Below are 18704 nucleotides of genomic sequence, written 5' to 3'. Positions count from 1 at the left end.
AGCCACCAGGTGTGCCATAGCCTCATCAGGGATAATGTTCCTGACAGCTTGTAGACCATCCTCATGTGGAACATTGGTGTAAAGAGCTTCTACATCCATGGTGGCCAGGATGGTGTTTTCAGGAAGATCACCAATACGTTGTAGTTTCCTCAGGAAGTTGGTGGTGTCTCGAAGATAGCTGGGAGTGCTGGTAGCATAGGGTGTGAGGAGAGAGTCCACATCGCCAGATAATCCTGCTGTAAGAGTGCCGATGCCTGAGATGATGGGGCGTCCAGGATTTCCAGGTTTATGGATCTTGTGTAGCAGATAGAATACCCCTGGTCGGGGCTCTAGGGGTGTGTCTGTGTAGATTTGTTCCTGTGCTGTAGCAGAGAGTTTCTTGAGCAGTTGGTGTAGTTTCTTTTAATACTCCTTAGTGGGATGGAGGACAGTGGCCTTTAGAATGTGGTAGAATCCTAGAATACGAGGGTTGGAAGGGACCTCAGGAAGTCATCTAGTCCAACCCCCTGCTCAAAGCAGGACCGATCCCCAATTAAATCGTCCCATCCAGGGCTTTCTCAAGCCCACTCCACTGCTTTCCCTTCATCCACAGAACCAGTTATCTCGTCATAGAAGGCAATTAGATTAGTCAGGCATGACTTGCCCTTGGTGAATCCATGCTGACTGTTCCTGATCACTTTGCTCTCCTCTAAGTGCTTCAGAATTGATTCCTTGAGGACCTGCTCCATGATATTCTACACAACTCAGAGATAGATGTAGGTTTCATTTTTAGAAGGTACACACTATACATTTTAAAACAGTGATTTATTTTGAAAACTTTTCAGGTTAGTTTTACAGATATATCAGACAATGAATGATTGTTTGGTTATTTCATTTCATTTATTTGCATTTGGTTATTTCATTGTTTGGTTATTTCATTCATGCCACGCGGTGGAGGAGAACATCACCAGACAGATGTTTAAATTGTTTTATTTCACTAAAACAACTACGTTAAGTATTCTGGATTTTTTTCTTCAACAGCAAAGATATAATATTTTAACAGAAAAGCATATGTCCATCGTTTCTCACATTTATCTGCAGACTTCTTCTCCTTGTCCAGATCTATTCCGCCTCCAACATTCTTCTATTCATTCAACTTTTTGAAACTTTGCACTTTTGGAGAGGGGTAAGGGATTGACTCTGTGTACACAAATTTGCAGGGGGACAATAGAGGTGAGGTCTGTTATTTCTCACCTCTCTATATTAATTGATTTTAAAACATTTTGGCTGTTCACAAGCATGTTACCTCTGGAGACACAAAGCCACAGTTTGAGAACTGGGAAACTAAGCATCTCTGATGGGATCTTCTAGACTGAGCACTGAGTCCCATTGGGTAGATGGAAAGATTAACCTAAATAATCTATACAGAAGCCTGTGGAACCCCATAAAATTGGGTCCCTAATCCATCAACTATTGGAACTCATGTACAAAACTTTTCTTAAACATTCCATGAATATATTGTCTCATACTATAGAATTAGAATTTACAATCCCTATTCCAGGATGAGATATCTTTGAGCTACAATGTATCTTAATTAAACGTATCTTTAGATAAGTTTTTTCCTCAAAAAGGTTTTTCATCAAAAAAAAAATCCAATTTAAATAAAAACACTGATTTTTGTTTAACTCATTGATTTTTATCCAGCCTGGGAAGCAGTGTAAAACATGCCCTGGGATGGAGAATTAAGCAGTTCAACAGTCCAGATTGTACCCTGGGGTACGTCTCACACCCGCTGTCTCCTGGGCCCCAGCATGGCACTGTTGGGCTTTCATCATCCTGGTCTTGAAAGACACGCTCAGCAGGGCAAACCAGAGAAGGGGAGCCAGCGGACATCCTCAACTCCACTGAGTTTGATTTTGGCTAAATCCTGAACTCCCCCTGGTACGTGAGCAGCTGCTGGGAGCTTCGGGCCCTTGAAATCAGGGCAGGAGCAGTAGCTGCAGCGGCAGCCGGGACCCCCGGGGCTCCAGCGGCGATTTAAAGGGCCCAGGGCTCCGCTGTGGTACCGGTGGCCGGAGCCCTTCACATCACCGGCCTGGGGAAGCTGCCCCCTGCCGGTGCAGTCAGCGGTGTCCCGGCTCTTGCCGGGTCCGCCAGACTGGATCAGACCGGCTTACTTTCACCTCTGCCAGTGGTCTAAACAATTATGCCACCCCCACTTCTGCTGTCTCTCCTTTTGCCTTCCCTCGCTCCCCCCTGCAAATCTGGCCCAGTCAGCTCAAACAACCAGAGGTTTTGGGCCAGTAGCCGGTGACCAGAGAGGCGGTGAGAGCAAGGCCTCTGCCAGCCCAATATGGAGAGAAGTTTGCCGCAGACGGGCTGATCAGCCAGCGGCCGGTGCCCGGTCAGTCCTGCAGGGAGGCTGCGAGCGAGACTGAATGCTGACAGGAGAAGTTTGGAGGCGGGATGACCCCTTACTGCTGGGAGAAGCTCCCCGAGCCCAGGGGCGGTTGGGCCCCCAGGGGGCAGGGGCTGGGCAGGGGGCTGGATTACTGTGGGTTGATCGCTAGGACCCAGGAGCGGCTGGGGGGCGGCTCTGGGGGGAGCGATCGCTGGGCTCAGGCCCGGCGCAGGAAGTGACTCGCAGCCGCTGCGGGGACTCTGGCTCCCGGCGAGATCCCCGCGCCCCGGCGGCTGGTGCTGGGAGCCCGGAGCCCGGGCTGCAGCCGCGAGAGGGGAACCTCCAGCCGGGCCCTGCCCGCTGCTCCCCGGGAGCCTCTCCCAGGGCAGAGCCCCCAGCCCGGCCAGGGCCCCTTCCCGGCCCGGCCCCTGCCCCGGGGGGCCCCGCTCGGGGGGAAGGTAAGAGAGACCCTCCCATCCCCCCCTTGCAGCGGCCCCCCCCCGTCACATCTGGGCTGCAGGGGGAGGAGGATAAAGAGGGGCCGGAGGCGGGTGCAGGGGATGCCGGGGGCAGGCTGGGATGGGGGCAGGGGTGCACGGAAGGGAAGATGGGGCAATGGAGGAGCATCGGGGACTGTGGGGCTGAGGGGAGCGAGGTCGGGAATGGGGGAGGATGTGAGTGGGGGGCACAGCGAGGGAAAGGGGGGATGTGGGCAGGCGGGCGGAGAGAAGCTCTTCTCAGCTTTGGGAGCGATCAGGGGACTAACCCCTCAGGGTGCAGAAGCTACACGGAAAAAACCCAGCCCCCGCCCTCCCCCCGCCCCACACACACCCCCACCCGGCTCTGAGTGTGTTATTGACAGACACCCCTGTGGTGGTGGGGTCTGTGTGCCCTTGAGTGTTGGGGGCTGCCCAGGGCCCTGGTCTGATTTCCCTGTAGAGTTTAGATCTCAGCCACACCAGAGTCAGACCGGAGTCACTGCTGGCTCAGGCAGGGGGGGTGTGCGGATGGACCAATGGGATCAGCCTCTTCCTGCCTGTCCCTGGGGGCTGCCAGGGGAGTCCAGGGCAGCTCAATCTTCAGGTGATGCCACCAGAGGGCTCCAGCTATTGGTAAGGGAGAGGGGTTTACACTGCAATGGGGGGAAATCTCCCAAAGTGGCCCTTTTGGTTCTTCCCTTTTTTTAGCATTTGGCTCAGAGATGCTGTTACTGGGAGGGTCTTGTTGCCCGCACCCAGTGCCAGAGGCAAGCAACAGCGTTAGGGGAGGGGTTCGCTACCTGGTGTGCTTCACCCAATAATCACAACGGGGTGGAGAAGCAGAAAAGTTTATTTGAAGCTTTAAAAAGGTCCAGGGAGAATAGAATCTCAAATCCTGTACACAGAGCAGGAAGTTACAGAGGCTTTTATACATCCTTTCTTCAGCATACTTATCCAATAGCAAGCTGCCCTAAGTATCCATTTAGCCAGCCAATCCAGTTCCCAGCTAGTTTCCTTGTTTTTTGTATCATTTGTTAAACTCTACATAAAGCTGCTTTATTCAGCATTGTTCATCCATATCTGCCCTGTTTGGCCTTGTTTAGTGTCAGGCAGTCTGACTCTGCAACATACTGTTGCAGATCCTCAGCATAACTGCTGCGAGTGCCTCCTGGCCGGGGTGGGGGGGCAAGGACACTTGGGCCCTGACACATGAGACTGCACAGCATAAGACTGGTCATACAAGCAATACAGGAAAAAGAAGTTTCAATAACAGGCTAAATAAACCACCCAGCCAAAACGACAAACGCCAGCCTGAAAACAAGGTTTGCAACGAATCGCTCTCTGGGGCAGTATAGGCAACCTATGCTCCAGCTCGGGCATGGGCCTCAGCCTGTACCACCTTTTCATAGATCTCTTAACTGCTATCATTTATATATACACACCATCGGGGCGCGACGAGGGCACAAACCCCTCCTTGGGATGCTAAGAGATAGTCCAAAGCCAGCCTGTTTAGGAGGGAAAACGTCCTGAGCTGCTGTACCTCTTTATTTAATGTTTTTACTGCTGACCCTAAATCACTAACCGAGTCCTTTAACTCTAAGGCAACTTTCTCAAGTACCATTTGCAGCCTTACAGTATAGCGGCCTGTGCATGCCATGGCTGGCCCGGTAAACAGTGGCGCTATTCCCAGTACAGAGCACCCTACGAGCTTCTCGGTTGTGAGGGAATTTTTTTATATTGCCCTCCAATGCCATAGTCAGTCGCCGCAGGGTCTTTTCTCGTGACTCAACAGAGGTGTGTCGGGCATTTCCAATCTTTCCTTTGGGCAGTGTGGCAGTTATGGAAAGATGAGGAACTCCACGAGCTATATAACAGCTACCTGTCCAGTTGGCCAGCAGCACCTTGTAAGCCTTTCGGCCACATACAAAATAGTGACCCTGTAGGGCCCAGTAAGGACTGTTTCTTAAGGGGGTTCCTGGGATATTTAAGGCTGCTTTTGGCTGTTTTTCCAAACAGTTCATATGCCCCTAAGGGGGCATCCCATCCTCCTGATTGGGTACAAGTGGGGGCGTTTCTAATTGTGCCGTTCAAATTACGCTCGCCATAGGGACCACTACAAACCCACCATTGGCTTGCTACATTGGAGATATTAACTGGATGGCAAGTTATATTTTCAAACCCTTTTTTTGTGGTAAGATTATGTGTAAGAGTTTCCCTAAAAGGGGAGGAACCATTATACCCACACTGCTGGCCTCTCCTTTTGGTCTTTATCCAATACCCATCAACCCACTGTGTAACAACACAGGAGCTTTTTCCCACAGGACGCCCATAGTGATCAGATTGGTTTCGGGTAAAACATAACACTCCCTCAGTGAGTACTGCAACTGAATACTCCTGGTCCTGATAGGTGGCTTGCTGTAAAGAGGTCTTATTCCAGAACGGGGAGTCCGTTCTTTCCCGCTCTTTGGTGGCGGCTAATTCTGCTAGGGTCAGGGACAGCATGTCAAGGGGCATTCCCGTTTTGGGGGACAGTGGAGTTGGAGCACATACCCAGCAATGAGTCTGGTTTGTTAAAGTAGCAATATGGCGTGCAAGCAAAACAAAGGAGTTATGCTCCCGATATGCACAGTTTGAAAATACCAGTACAGAGAATAACAATGTTACCCAATTAATTATCACCAGAGTCTTCCCAACCCAGGGTCTTCAGTACCTGGGTGGGCCCATTTTAGCGTTAAGGTGCCCGCTATTTGTGTCTTTTAAACAGTAGCTTTAGCCCAAGATTATTACTAGATGAGGAGTCAGCAGGTTGGACGGTCCACTGTTCTGCTGACGAGGGGGCGGGTACTGCCTTCAGACGAGAGTGATGGCTCCAGTTCTTGTGTCCCTCGATCTTTGCCGCTGTATGGGAGACCAGCAGGCCGGTCCTTTCCACTTTTCGTGGAGAGTCTCGTCTTTCCAGGTACGAACAAGCACGGAGTCACCGGGCTGTAAGGAGTGGACGGGAGAGTCCAAGGGGAGAGGCTGGGAATCCTTGGTATACCTGTGAAGAGACAAGAGAACAGCAGACAGGGAACACATATACTGAGACAAAAAACCATTACCCAACTCCCATTCCCCTGACAGAACCGGGGTGCCATTCATAGGCCATGCCCTTCCAAACATAATTCAAAGGGACTAAGCCCTAATCTACCCTTTGGGAGAACGTGGATACGGAGTGGATGAGGGGCAAAGTATCAGGCCATCGCAGTGAGGCTTCTTGGCACACTTTTGAGAGATGCCGTTTAAGGGTCTGATTGGTACGCTCCACGACCCCACTGGCTTGCGGTCTCCAGGGCGTATGGAGTTTCCAGGGGATCTGTGAGGCATGTGAGATGCTTTGGATGATTTTTGACGCAAAGTGTGTCCAGTGGTCAGATTCCATCCACAGAGGGAGTCCAAAGCGAGGAATGATCCATTAACAAACTTGAGGGCCACTGTTCTGGCAGTGCAATTAAAGCATGGGAAGGCTTCTGGCCATCCGCTGAACCGATCCACTATGACAAGGAGTATTTGAACCCCTGGGGTCCGGGGAAACTCAGTAAAGTCTATTTGCCACACTTGTCCGGGGCCCGGAGTGGGTTCTAGGGCAGCTGGTGGCACAGGATGTCCCGGTCGAGGGTTATTCTTTTGGCAGACTAAGCAGTCCGCTTGTACCTGGGCAGCCAGGGGTCGGAGTCCGGAAGTGATAAAGTATTTTCCCATTAGCTGGATAAGTGTTTCCCTGCCAGCATGAGTGGTTTGATGTAGTTTCTGCAGCACTGGCCGGATCAGGCCCTTTGGTAAGAGGACCTTCCCTTCCGGGGAATGGAGCCATCTCTCCTTTTCCCGGAGACCAAGTTTGTCAGTTAGCTGTCTCTCCTCCCCAGAGTACTGAGGAGTTGGAAGCTCCCCTACTGATGGGATAAGGGCATGCATATGGGCGTTCTCAGCCTGAGGGGATGGCAGGGTGGCAGCATGCTTAGCCTCTCTATCCGCCCGGGCGTTACCTCTGGCCACATCTCGATCTTCCCTTTGATGGGCTTTACAGTGTACCACCGCCACTTCCGAGGGGAGTTGTACGGCTTCTAGGAGCTGGAGGATTTGGGGCCCGTACTTGACTGGGGAGCCTTGGGCTGTCAGCATTCCCCTTTGCTTCCATAGGCCAGCATGAGCGTGCAGCACACCAAAAGCATACTTTGAATCAGTAAAAATGTTGACCCGCTTTCCTTTTGACAGTTCAAGTGCACGGGTCAGGGCTATTAGTTCGACAAGCTGGACAGAGGTCCCAGCAGGCAAACCTTCAGCTTCCACAGTGTCATGGAGGGTCACAACAGCATAACCCGCCCTCCTTTGCCCATCTATTACGGTACTGCTACCATCAGTGTACCACTCATAATCTGCATTTGGGAGGGGTACATCCTTTAAATCCGGACGGCTGGAGTAGTGGGCATCTATGATCTCTAAACAGTCATGTTTCTGTTCCTCTGTTTCTGGCAAGAGGGTGGCTGGGCTAAGGGAGGGGCAAGGCCGTAAGGTGACTTCAGAGTTTTCTAACAACTTAGCCTGATACCGAGCAATCCGAGCCTGGGTGAGCCAAAGCCCTCCCTTTGCATCCAATAAGGCTGGGACCATATGGGCAGTATAGATTTGCATAACCCCTCCCAATGTTAGCGTCTCAGCTTCCTCAAGCACTAGGGCAGTAGCTGCGACCGCCCGGAAACATGCCGGCCAACCCTTTGCAACCTGATCCAGTTGCTTAGAGAAATAAGCCACAGGACGTCTCCGTGCTCCTAACAGCTCTGTGAGCAATTCTAGGGCCACCCCCTTTCGTTTATGTACATACAACTGAAACGGCTTGGAGAGATCCGGCAGGCCCAGAGGCGGGGCTCTTATTAACTTTTTGTTCAGGATTTCAAATGCCCTGTCAGCCTCTGGGGTCCAATAGAAGGGGTCATGATCTGCTCCTTTTACACAGTCGTACAAGGGTTTAGCCCATAGTCCAAAAATCTGGGATCCATATCCTGCAAAAGCCTGCCATACCCAGAAATGCCCTGAGCCGTTTACGAGGGCTTGGGATAGGGACTTGAAAGATAACTTCCTTTCTTTCGCTTGAAAGCTGACACTCCCCTTGCCTTAGATGTAACCAGATCCCTCTCCACCTCAGACAACAGGGTTCTCAGGAGGATATTACAGTTGTCCGAGTCTGGCTTGTGACGACTGAGGCACCTCTCAAAGACTGAAATAAACCGGCTTGGGTTCGTGGAGAATTCCCCAGCCCGTGTTTTAAAAGCTGCTAGGTCTATTGGATTGAATGGCACAAGGGTGTAAACTTGCATGGTGGTAGCCTGACATCCATCTGCCCCTGGACAAGTCACAACAGTCTCAGTAAGCAAAGGATAGAGTCCCACCAAGGGGGCAGTCTCTGTAACCTGAGGCATCCTACCCTTATAAGGTGGGGGTGTGGGGGCCGAAGGGGACACCGGCTCTGCCATTACAGTGGGGGTGGGGGTCTGGGGACTAACATTAGCTACTAACGAACCAGTCGGAGTCAAATTAGAGTGCTGTAAAATATCTGGTCGAGTACATAAAGCCAGAAACAAATGCGCATACATATGTTCATTCCACTTTCTTGTTCTCTGACAGAACAGGAGTAACTGGAGGATCGTGTTGTAATTAATTGACCCTCCTGGTGGCCACCACTCCTGGTCCTCTAGTTGATATTGAAGCCAGCCAACTATACAGAATCGTTTTAATTGGCTCTTAGTCATCGGATCTGCACCAAATACCTTCCAGTTTGCTAGAATGTATTCTAGGGGCGTACACTGTGCCCTAACCCCCGAGCTCTGTCCCTGTCCCATACCTACAGGGTAACTCTGGGCGTCCCCAGGTTCCAACAGAGCATACAATCCGGATTTCAAAGGTTCCTACCTTATCCAAGGGACCGGTTCCTCACTGTCGCCCACAGCTGCTCCTCCCCTATGTCCAACGGACCGGTTCCTCACCGTCGCCCACAGCGGCTTCTCCACTATATGAGTGCGTTGCACCATTGTACACTCCAGGGTCGATCAAATCGCGTCTCCCCCGAGGCCCCCGATAAACTCACCAGTGCACGCTGGGCGTCGGATCTCGCTGCAATCCTCGACCTCCAGGAGGGGTCCGGGCAAGGCTAAATAGCAGCCTCGTCGCCCACCCAGGGACGCCAAAAGCTCTTGCCGGCACCGAGTGCCAGAGGCAAGCAACAGCGGTGGGGGGGTTCGCTCCCCGATGTGCTTCACCCAATAATCACAACGGGGTGGAGAAGCAGAAAAGTTTATTTGAAGCTTCAAAAAGATACAGGGAGATGAGAATCTCAAATCCTGTACACAGAGCAGGAAGTTACAGAGGCTTTTATATATCCTTTCTTCAGCATACTTATCCAATAGCAAGCTGCCCTAAGTATCCATATAACCAGCCAATCCAGTTCCCAGCTAGTTTCCTTGGTTTTGGATCATTTGTTAAACTATACATAAAGCTGCTTTATTCAGCATTGTTCATCCATATCTGCCCTGTTTGGCCTTGTTTAGTGTCAGGCAGTCTGACATGTTATCCTCAGCATAACAGCTGCAAGTGCCTCCTGGTGGGGGGGGCCAAGGACAGTTGGGCCTAGTGTGAGGGCGCTTATCCACACTCATGGTCTTCCATTCCCTTGAGTTACCTAGTGGCCATGCCCCAGTGTCCCCAACAGTCTGAAGAGTCTGGGGGGAATCGGGGTGAGACACGGACAGAACCATCTGTAACCTCCCTCTCGCCCCGACAGGCTGAGGAATCAGGTCCACGTTTCACCAAAGATCGGCCAGTCTTCCAGGGGACAGAGAAGGGAAATGGCTGTGATGGAGCCAGCTCAGGTAGGGGAGTCTCAGGGCGCTGCTGGGTGGGGGAGGGAGGAGTCAGGGTTTGATAAACCTACTGATTTACTTAGTAGGCTCGTTGTGGCAGGGAAAGGGGGAGGGGACATTCCCCCATTTCTCAGGCAGGATATCACCACCTTGGCAGGGCTGGGGACATTTTCAGGCTCCCAGCGCTGGAGCCTGACCTCACTTGCCTGGGGCTGCTGTGAAATACGAAGGGAAGCTGTCGGGATTCCTGTCCCTGTCCCCGGCTCAGAGCTCTGCTTCCTGTCCCAGTCTGTGGCTGGCAGGCATGTGGGAAATGAGAAGATCCTGGCGTGCTCCGTGTGCTGGGGCGGACAGGGAGCTCTCACCTTCTCCGCCCCCTGAAGCCTCCTGGCTGCTCTGAGCAGGGTGGGGGTGGGATTCTGCTACTCTGGCCCTCTCACAGCTTCACGTTTTTTTTTCCTTTCCCATGAGTAGTGGGATTGTGTCTGGGGCAGCAGGTGCTGAGTGGGGGACTCTTGGTGTTTCAGATGCCGGTGACCTTCGAGGAGGTGGCTATTTATTTCACCCAGGGGCAGGGGGCTCTGCTGGACCCCGCTCAGAGAGCCCTCTACAGGGACGTCATGCAGGAGAACTATGAGACGGTGACCTCGCTGAGTAAGAGATTCCCGTCCCCTCAGTTATTAAAAACTGTGGGGTCTGTATGTCTTAATGTGGTCAGGTTCTTCCCTGGTCAGTTGGAGCAGCGGCGAATGGGTTCCATAATGCACAGCTGCCATGTGAGAAATACATGCATTTCGGTGCCTCCTCCACTGGGACACGGGAGTCAAAACCCAATGGACAAGCTAAACCATCCCCACCCCTCCAGCTTTCAAGGGGCATAAATCTGCATTGTCTTGTCTGTCTTGTTTCTTGCCTGCACATAGAATCCCTGTTCATCTCCTGCCTTGGGAATAGCTCCAGCCATGGGGAGAGCTCTGGGCTCTGCAGGTTTAGAAAGAGGCAGGGGCTTAAGTGCAGACCTGTGTTTGAGTCAGCAAGGCCCCCAGAGCGCACAGATCCTGGGAACGCCTAGTGAGGGTGTAGTAATAATTCAACTCACCTCCCCAGACACCGTCCTCTGCGCAAGGGGGCTCAGTGACCCTGTTCCCATCCTCTTGGATTCCACGTTCCTCCAGCAGAGCACAGGGACAGGTTCCACTCACGGAACGTCCTTTGTGACAGATCCTCCACCAATGCTCCATGCACCCTGATCCGGAATCATTTCACCCTCTGCACAGGATTTCCCATTCCCAAACCTGAGCTTATCGCCCGGCTGGAACGAGGGGAAGAGCTGTGGGTGTCCGATCTCCAGGATTTGAAGGACAGAAGGCTTCTGAGGTGCACCAGCACAGGTGAGGCCTGACAGAGAAACGGTCTAGGGAATGAAGGAAAAAGTTGAGAATCCCAAAATACGATGTGAGTAACGCCCTCAGTTCTTCTTCATCTCACCGAGAGCAGGGCTGTGGTCAGCAGATATTGCTCACGCCATTCCACCCTTCCCATCTCTCCTTCCTTGTGAATGTTTGGGTGGGATGTGGAGGCAGAATGCAATTGCTCAGTCTTTGTGTTGGCTTTTCCCTCAGTGCTATTCCTCTTTCTCCCCAGCACAATGACTCCTCCCTGGATTGTGTCTTTCCCAGCAGGTGCTGAGCGAGGGAGTGAGAAGAAGGAGGGGAATCATCATGAGGCAGTTCCTGGGGAAGTGGAACCACAGGGGACCTTTTTGGGAAGAGCTGAAGGGAATTTTTCCCCTTGCTGGAATCAGGGAGAAGCCTGGAGAAATTGGCACAGGTCAGAGAGGCTTCTGATAAACCAACCCAGGAAGAAAGTGGATGAATCTGTGAATGGTGGGGGAGGAGACGAGAATCCCAGAGAGCAGCAGACAAATCCCAAGGAAGAGACACCCTGGCACTGCCTTGAGTGTGGGAAAGGATTCATTGTGAGATCACAACTTGTTACACATCAGACAGTCCATACGGGAGAGAAACCATTTCAATGCTTGGACAGTGGGGAAAGCGTCAATAAGCGCACAGATCTTAATGACCATGGGAGAAGCCACACTGTAGACAAGCCCATTCAATGCGTTGAATGCAGGAAATGTTTCAGTTCAAAGTCAGCACTAAATTCACATGAGAAAAGCCACACAGGAGAAAGACCCCATAAATGTTTAGACTGTGGGAAAATTTTCACATGGAGGTCGGCGCTTGTTAATCATCAGGCAATCCACACAGGAGAGAGACCCCATAAGTGCTTCGACTGTGGGAAAAGTTTCACATGGAGGTCGGTGCTTGTTAATCATCAGGCAATCCACACAGGAGAGAGACCCCATAAGTGCTTCGACTGTGGGAAAAGTTTCGTACGAAGGTCAAACCTTGTTCAACATCAGGCAATCCACACGGGAGAGAGACCCCACAAGTGTTTGCACTGTGGGAAAAATTTCATACAGCGGTCAACCCTTGTTAAACATCAGGCAATCCACACAGGAGAGAGACCCCACAAGTGCTTTGACTGTGGGAAAAGTTTCAAGCAGAAATCAGTCCTTGTTCGTCATCAGGCAATCCACAGAGGAGAGAGACCCCACAAGTGCTTGGACTGTGGGAAAAGTTTCATACGAAGGTCACGCCTTGTTCGTCATCAGGCAGTCCACACAGAAGAGAGACCCCACAAGTGCATTGACTGTGGGAAAAGTTTCAAGCAGAGGTCAGACCTTGTAAAACATTGGGCAGTCCACACAGAAGAGAGACCCCACAAGTGCTTTGACTGTGGGAAAAGTTTCAAGCAGAGGTCATACCTTGTAAAACATTGGGCAGTCCACACAGAAGAGAGACCCCACAAGTGCTTTGACTGTGGGAAAAGTTTCAAGCAGAGTTCACACCTTCTTAAACATCAGGCAACCCACAAACGAGAGAGACCCCACAAGTGTTTGGACTGTGGGAAAAATTTCATACAGCGGTCAACCCTTGTTAAACATCAGGCAATCCACACAGGAGAGAGACCCCACAAGTGCTTTGACTGTGGGAAAAGTTTCAAGCAGAAATCAGTCCTTGTTCGTCATCAGGCAATCCACAGAGGAGAGAGACCCCACAAGTGCTTGGACTGTGGGAAAAGTTTCATACGAAGGTCACGCCTTGTTCGTCATCAGGCAATCCACACAGAAGAGAGACCCCACAAGTGCTTTGACTGTGGGAAAAGTTTCAAGCAGAGGTCATACCTTGTAAAACATTGGGCAGTCCACACAGAAGAGAGACCCCACAAGTGCTTTGACTGTGGGAAAAGTTTCAAGCAGAGTTCACACCTTCTTAAACATCAGGCAACCCACAAACAAGAGAGACCCCACAAGTGTTTGGACTGTGGGAAAAATTTCATACAGCGGTCAACCCTTGTTAAACATCAGGCAATCCACACAGGAGAGAGACCCCACAAGTGCTTTGACTGTGGGAAAAGTTTCAAGCAGAGTGCACACCTTCTTAAACATCAGGCAACCCACAAACGAGAGAGACCCCACAAGTGCTTTGACTGTGGGAAAAGTTTCAAGCAGAAATCAGTCCTTGTTCGTCATCAGGCAATCCACAGAGGAGAGAGACCCCACAAGTGCTTGGACTGTGGGAAAAGTTTCATACGAAGGTCACGCCTTGTTCGTCATCAGGCAGTCCACACAGAAGAGAGACCCCACAAGTGCATTGACTGTGGGAAAAGTTTCAAGCAGAGGTCAGACCTTGTAAAACATTGGGCAGTCCACACAGAAGAGAGACCCCACAAGTGCTTTGACTGTGGGAAAAGTTTCAAGCAGAGGTCATACCTTGTAAAACATTGGGCAGTCCACACAGAAGAGAGACCCCACAAGTGCTTTGACTGTGGGAAAAGTTTCAAGCAGAGTGCACACCTTCTTAAACATCAGGCAACCCACAAACGAGAGAGACCCCACAAGTGCTTTGACTGTGGGAAAAGTTTCATGCAGAGGTCACACCTTGTTGAACATCAGGCATACCACACAGGACAGAGACCCCACAAATGCTTGGATTGTGGGAAAAGTTTCATAATAAAGTCACACCTTGTTCAACATCAGGCAATCCACACAGGAGAGAGACCCCACAAATGCTTGGATTGTGGGAAAAGTTTCATAACAAAGTCACACCTTGTTCGTCATCAGGCAGTCCACACAGAAGAGGGACCCCACAAGTGCTTTGACTGTGGGAAAAGTTTCAAGCAGAGATCAGCGCTGGTTAAACATCAGAGAATCCACACAGGAGCGTGACTGTATAAGTGCTTGGACTGTGGGAAAAGTTTCACATGGAGATCAGATCTTGTTCAACATGGAAGAATCTATTCAAGAGAGAGACCCCCACAAGCGCTTAGACTGTGGGAAAAGTTTCAGACAGAGATCATACCTCATTAAATATGGGAGAATCCACACAGGATGGACGTGGTCCACTCCCAATGACTGATGAGGAGGGGTCAATACCAACGAAGGGAAAATTGCTTTTGTAGTGAGCCAGCCACTCCTAGTCCCTATTCAGGCCCAAATTGATGGTGTTAAGTTTGCAAATGAATTGTCGCTCTGGAGTTTCTCTCTGAAGTCTGTGTTTGAAGTTTTTTGGTTGAAGGATGGCTACTTTTAAATCTGTTATTGAATGTCCAGGGAGAGTGAAATGTTCTGCTACTGGCTTTTGTATGTTACCGTTCCTGATGTCATATTTGTGTCCATTTATTCTTTTACATAGAGACTGTCCGGTTTGGCCAATGTACGTGGCAGAGGGGCATTGCTGGCCCATGATGGCATAGATCACATTGATCGATGTGCAGGTGAATGTGCCCCTGATGACATGGCTGATATGGTTAGGTCCTATGATGGTGTCGCTAGAGTAGATATGGGGACAGATTTGGCAATGGAATTTGTTGCAGGGATTGGTTCCTGGGTTAGTGTTTCTGTGGTGTGGTGCTGGTGAGTATTTGCTTCAGATTGGGAGCTGTCTGTAAGCGAGGACTGGCCTGCCTCCCACAGTCTGTGAGAATGAGGAATCGTTTTCCAGGATAGGTTGTAGATCGTTGATGATGTGCTGGAGAGGTTTTAGTTGGGGGCTGTACATGATGGCCAGTGGTGTTCTGTTATTACCCTTGTTGGGCCAGTCCTGTAGAAGGTGACTTCTGGGTCTCCATCTTGCTTTGTCAGTCTGTTTCCTCACTTCCCCAGGGGAGTATTGTAGTTTTAAGAATGCTTGATAAAGATCTTGTAAGTGTTTGTCTCTGCTTGAGGGATTGGAGCAAATGCGGTTGTATCTTGGGGCATGGCTGTAGACAATGGATCGTGTGATGTATCCTGGATGGAAGCTGGAGGCATGTAGGTAAGTATAGAGGTCAATAGGTTTCCAGTATAGGGTGGTATTTATGTGACCATCACTTATTTGCACTATAGTTTCCAGGATCTCTTGTGTGGACTGGTCCAGGCTGAGGTCGATGCTGGGGTGGAAATTGTTGAAATCCAGGTGGAATTCTTCAAGGGCCTCCTTCCCATGGGTCCATAGGATGAAGATGTCATCAATGTAGCGCAAATAGAGGAGGGGGCGCTAAGGGACGAGAGCTGAGGAAGCATTGTTCTAAGTCAGCCATAAAGATGTTGGCATGCTGTGGGGCCATGCGGGTACTCCTAGCAGTCCCGCTGACTTGAAAGTATAAATTGTCCCCAGATCTGAAATGGTTGAGGGTGAGGACAAAGTCACAAAGCTCAGCCACCAGGTGTGCCGTAGCCTCATCAGGGATAATGTTCCTGACAGCTTGTAGACCATCCTCATGTGGAACATTGGTGTAAAGAGCTTCTACATCCATGGTGGCCAGGATGGTGTTTTCAGGAAGATCACCAATACGTTGTAGTTTCCTCAGGAAGTTGGTGGTGTCTCGAAGATAGCTGGGAGTGCTGGTAGCATAGGGTGTGAGGAGAGAGTCCACATCGCCAGATAATCCTGCTGTAAGAGTGCCGATGCCTGAGATGATGGGGCGTCCAGGATTTCCAGGTTTATGGATCTTGTGTAGCAGATAGAATACCCCTGGTCGGGGCTCTAGGGGTGTGTCTGTGTAGATTTGTTCCTGTGCTGTAGCAGAGAGTTTCTTGAGCAGTTGGTGTAGTTTCTTTTAATACTCCTTAGTGGGATGGAGGACAGTGGCCTTTAGAATGTGGTAGAATCCTAGAATACGAGGGTTGGAAGGGACCTCAGGAAGTCATCTAGTCCAACCCCCTGCTCAAAGCAGGACCGATCCCCAATTAAATCGTCCCATCCAGGGCTTTCTCAAGCCCACTCCACTGCTTTCCCTTCATCCACAGAACCAGTTATCTCGTCATAGAAGGCAATTAGATTAGTCAGGCATGACTTGCCCTTGGTGAATCCATGCTGACTGTTCCTGATCACTTTGCTCTCCTCTAAGTGCTTCAGAATTGATTCCTTGAGGACCTGCTCCATGATATTCTACACAACTCAGAGATAGATGTAGGTTTCATTTTTAGAAGGTACACACTATACATTTTAAAACAGTGATTTATTTTGAAAACTTTTCAGGTTAGTTTTACAGCTATATCAGACAATGAATGATTGTTTGGTTATTTCATTTCATTTATTTGCATTTGGTTATTTCATTGTTTGGTTATTTCATTCATGCCACGCGGTGGAGGAGAACATCACCAGACAGATGTTTAAATTGTTTTATTTCACTAAAACAACTACGTTAAGTATTCTGGATTTTTTTCTTCAACAGCAAAGATATAATATTTTAACAGAAAAGCATATGTCCATCGTTTCTCACATTTATCTGCAGACTTCTTCTCCTTGTCCAGATCTATTCCGCCTCCAACATTCTTCTATTCATTCAACTTTTTGAAACTTTGCACTTTTGGAGAGGGGTAAGGGATTGACTCTGTGTACACAAATTTGCAGGGGGACAATAGAGGTGAGGTCTGTTATTTCTCACCTCTCTATATTAATTGATTTTAAAACATTTTGGCTGTTCACAAACATGTTACCTCTGGAGACACAAAGCCACAGTTTGAGAACTGGGAAACTAAGCATCTCTGATGGGATCTTCTAGACTGAGCACTGAGTCCCACTGGGTAGATGGAAAGATTAACCTAAATAATCTATACAGAAGCCTGTGGAACCCCATAAAATTGGGTCCCTAATCCATCAACTATTGGAACTCATGTACAAAACTTTTCTTAAACATTCCATGAATATATTGTCTCATACTATAGAATTAGAATTTACAATCCCTATTCCAGGATGAGATATCTTTGAGCTGTAATGTATCTTAATTAAACGTATCTTTAGATAAGTTTTTTCCTCAAAAAGCATTTTATCAAAAAAAAATCCAATTTAAATAAAAACACTGATTTTTGTTTAACTCATTGATTTTTATCCAGCCTGGGAAGCAGTGTAAAACGTGCCCTGGGATGGAGAATTAAGCAGTTCAACAGTCCAGATTGTACCCTGGGCTATGTCTCACACCCGCTGTCTCCTGGGCCCCAGCATGGCACTGTTGGGCTTTCATCATCCTGGTCTTGAAAGACACGCTCAGCAGGGCAAACCAGAGAAGGGGAGCCAGCGGACATCCTCAACTCCACTGAGTTTGATTTTGGCTAAATCCTGAACTCCCCCTGGTACGTGAGCAGCTGCTGGGAGCTTCGGGCCCTTGAAATCAGGGCAGGAGCAGTAGCTGCAGCGGCAGCCGGGACCCCCGGGGCTCCAGCGGCGATTTAAAGGGCCCAGGGCTCCGCTGTGGCACCGGTGGCCGGAGCCCTTCACATCACCGGCCTGGGGAAGCTGCCCCCTGCCGGTGCAGTCAGCGGTGTCCCGGCTCTTGCCGGGTCCGCCAGACTGGATCAGACCGGCTTACTTTCACCTCTGCCAGTGGTCTAAACAATTATGCCACCCCCACTTCTGCTCTCTCTCCTTTTGCCTTCCCTCGCTCCCCTCTGCAAATCTGGCCCAGTCAGCTCAAACAACCAGAGGTTTTGGGCCAGTAGCCGGTGACCAGAGAGGCGGTGAGAGCAAGGCCTCTGCCAGCCCAATATGGAAAGAAGTTTTCCGCAGACGGGCTGATCAGCCAGCGGCCCGTGCCCGGTCAGTCGTGCAGGGAGGCTGCGAGCGAGACTTTGGAGGGTGAGAAAATCTGGATTTGTGCTGGAAATGGCCCAACTTGATGATTACTTTAGATAAGCTATTACCAGCAGGACAGTAGGGTGGGAGGAGGTATTGTTTTATGATCTCTGTGTGTATATAAAGTCTGCTGCAGTTTCCACGGTATGCATCCGATGAAGTGAGCTGTAGCTCAGGAAAGCTCATGCTCAAATAAATTGGTTAGTCTCTAAGGTGCCACAAGTCCTCCTTTTCTTTTTGCGAAGACAGACTAACAGGGCTGTTACTCTGAAACGTGAATGCTGACAGGAGAAGTTTGGAGGCGGGATGACCCCTTACTGCTGGGAGAAGCACCCCGAGCCCAGGGGCGGTTGGGTCCCCAGGGGGCAGGAGCTGGGCAGGGGGCTGGATTTCTTTGGGTTGATCGCTAGGACCCAGGAGCGGCTGGGGGGCGGCTCTGGGGGGAGCGATCGCGGGGCTCAGCCCGGCCCCAGGAAGTGACTCGCAGCCGCTGCGGGGACTCTGGCTCCCGGCGAGATCCCCGAGCCCCGGCGGCTGGTGCTGGGAGCCCGGAGCCCGGGCTGCAGCCGGGAGAGGGGAACCTCCAGCCGGGCCCTGCCCGCTGCTCCCCGGGAGCCTCTCCCAGGGCAGAGCCCCCAGCCCGGCCAGGGCCCCTTCCCGGCCCGGCCCCTGCCCCGGGGGGCCCCGCTCGGGGGGAAGGTAAGAGAGACCCTCCCACCCCCCTTTGCAGCGCCCCCCCCCGTCACATCTGGGCTGCAGGGGGAGGAGGATA

General features: G+C 50.7%; 1 protein-coding gene across 1 annotated transcript; it reads left to right on the top strand.

Annotated features, from left to right (window-relative positions):
• Nucleotides 1-10372: 10372 nt before the first annotated feature.
• LOC140897514 (uncharacterized) lies at nt 10373-14138 on the top strand. The gene is made up of 3 exons (XM_073310233.2): nt 10373-10406; nt 10928-11143; nt 11435-14138. Exons 1-3 carry the CDS (start codon nt 10373-10375, stop codon nt 14044-14046), a joined length of 2862 nt encoding a protein of 953 aa, XP_073166334.1. The 3' UTR covers nt 14047-14138.
• The last annotated feature ends 4566 nt before the right edge of the window (nt 14139-18704 follow it).

This window comes from Lepidochelys kempii, chromosome 14 (genome assembly GCF_965140285.1).
Source record: "Lepidochelys kempii isolate rLepKem1 chromosome 14, rLepKem1.hap1, whole genome shotgun sequence".
Lineage (NCBI taxonomy): Eukaryota > Metazoa > Chordata > Testudines > Cheloniidae > Lepidochelys > Lepidochelys kempii.
The sequence above is the reverse complement of the archived record's forward strand: the minus strand, read 5'-3'. Positions and strand labels throughout refer to the sequence as shown.

Coding starts and splice junctions, on each gene's coding strand:
- LOC140897514 (XM_073310233.2), top strand. CDS start 10,373: ATGCAGGAGAACTATGAGACGGTGACCTCGCTGA. Junction 10,407..10,927: donor TGAGACGGTGACCTCGCTGA/GTAAGAGATTCC, acceptor ACGTTCCTCCAG/CAGAGCACAGGGACAGGTTC. Junction 11,144..11,434: donor TCTGAGGTGCACCAGCACAG/GTGAGGCCTGAC, acceptor CTTTCCCAGCAG/GTGCTGAGCGAGGGAGTGAG.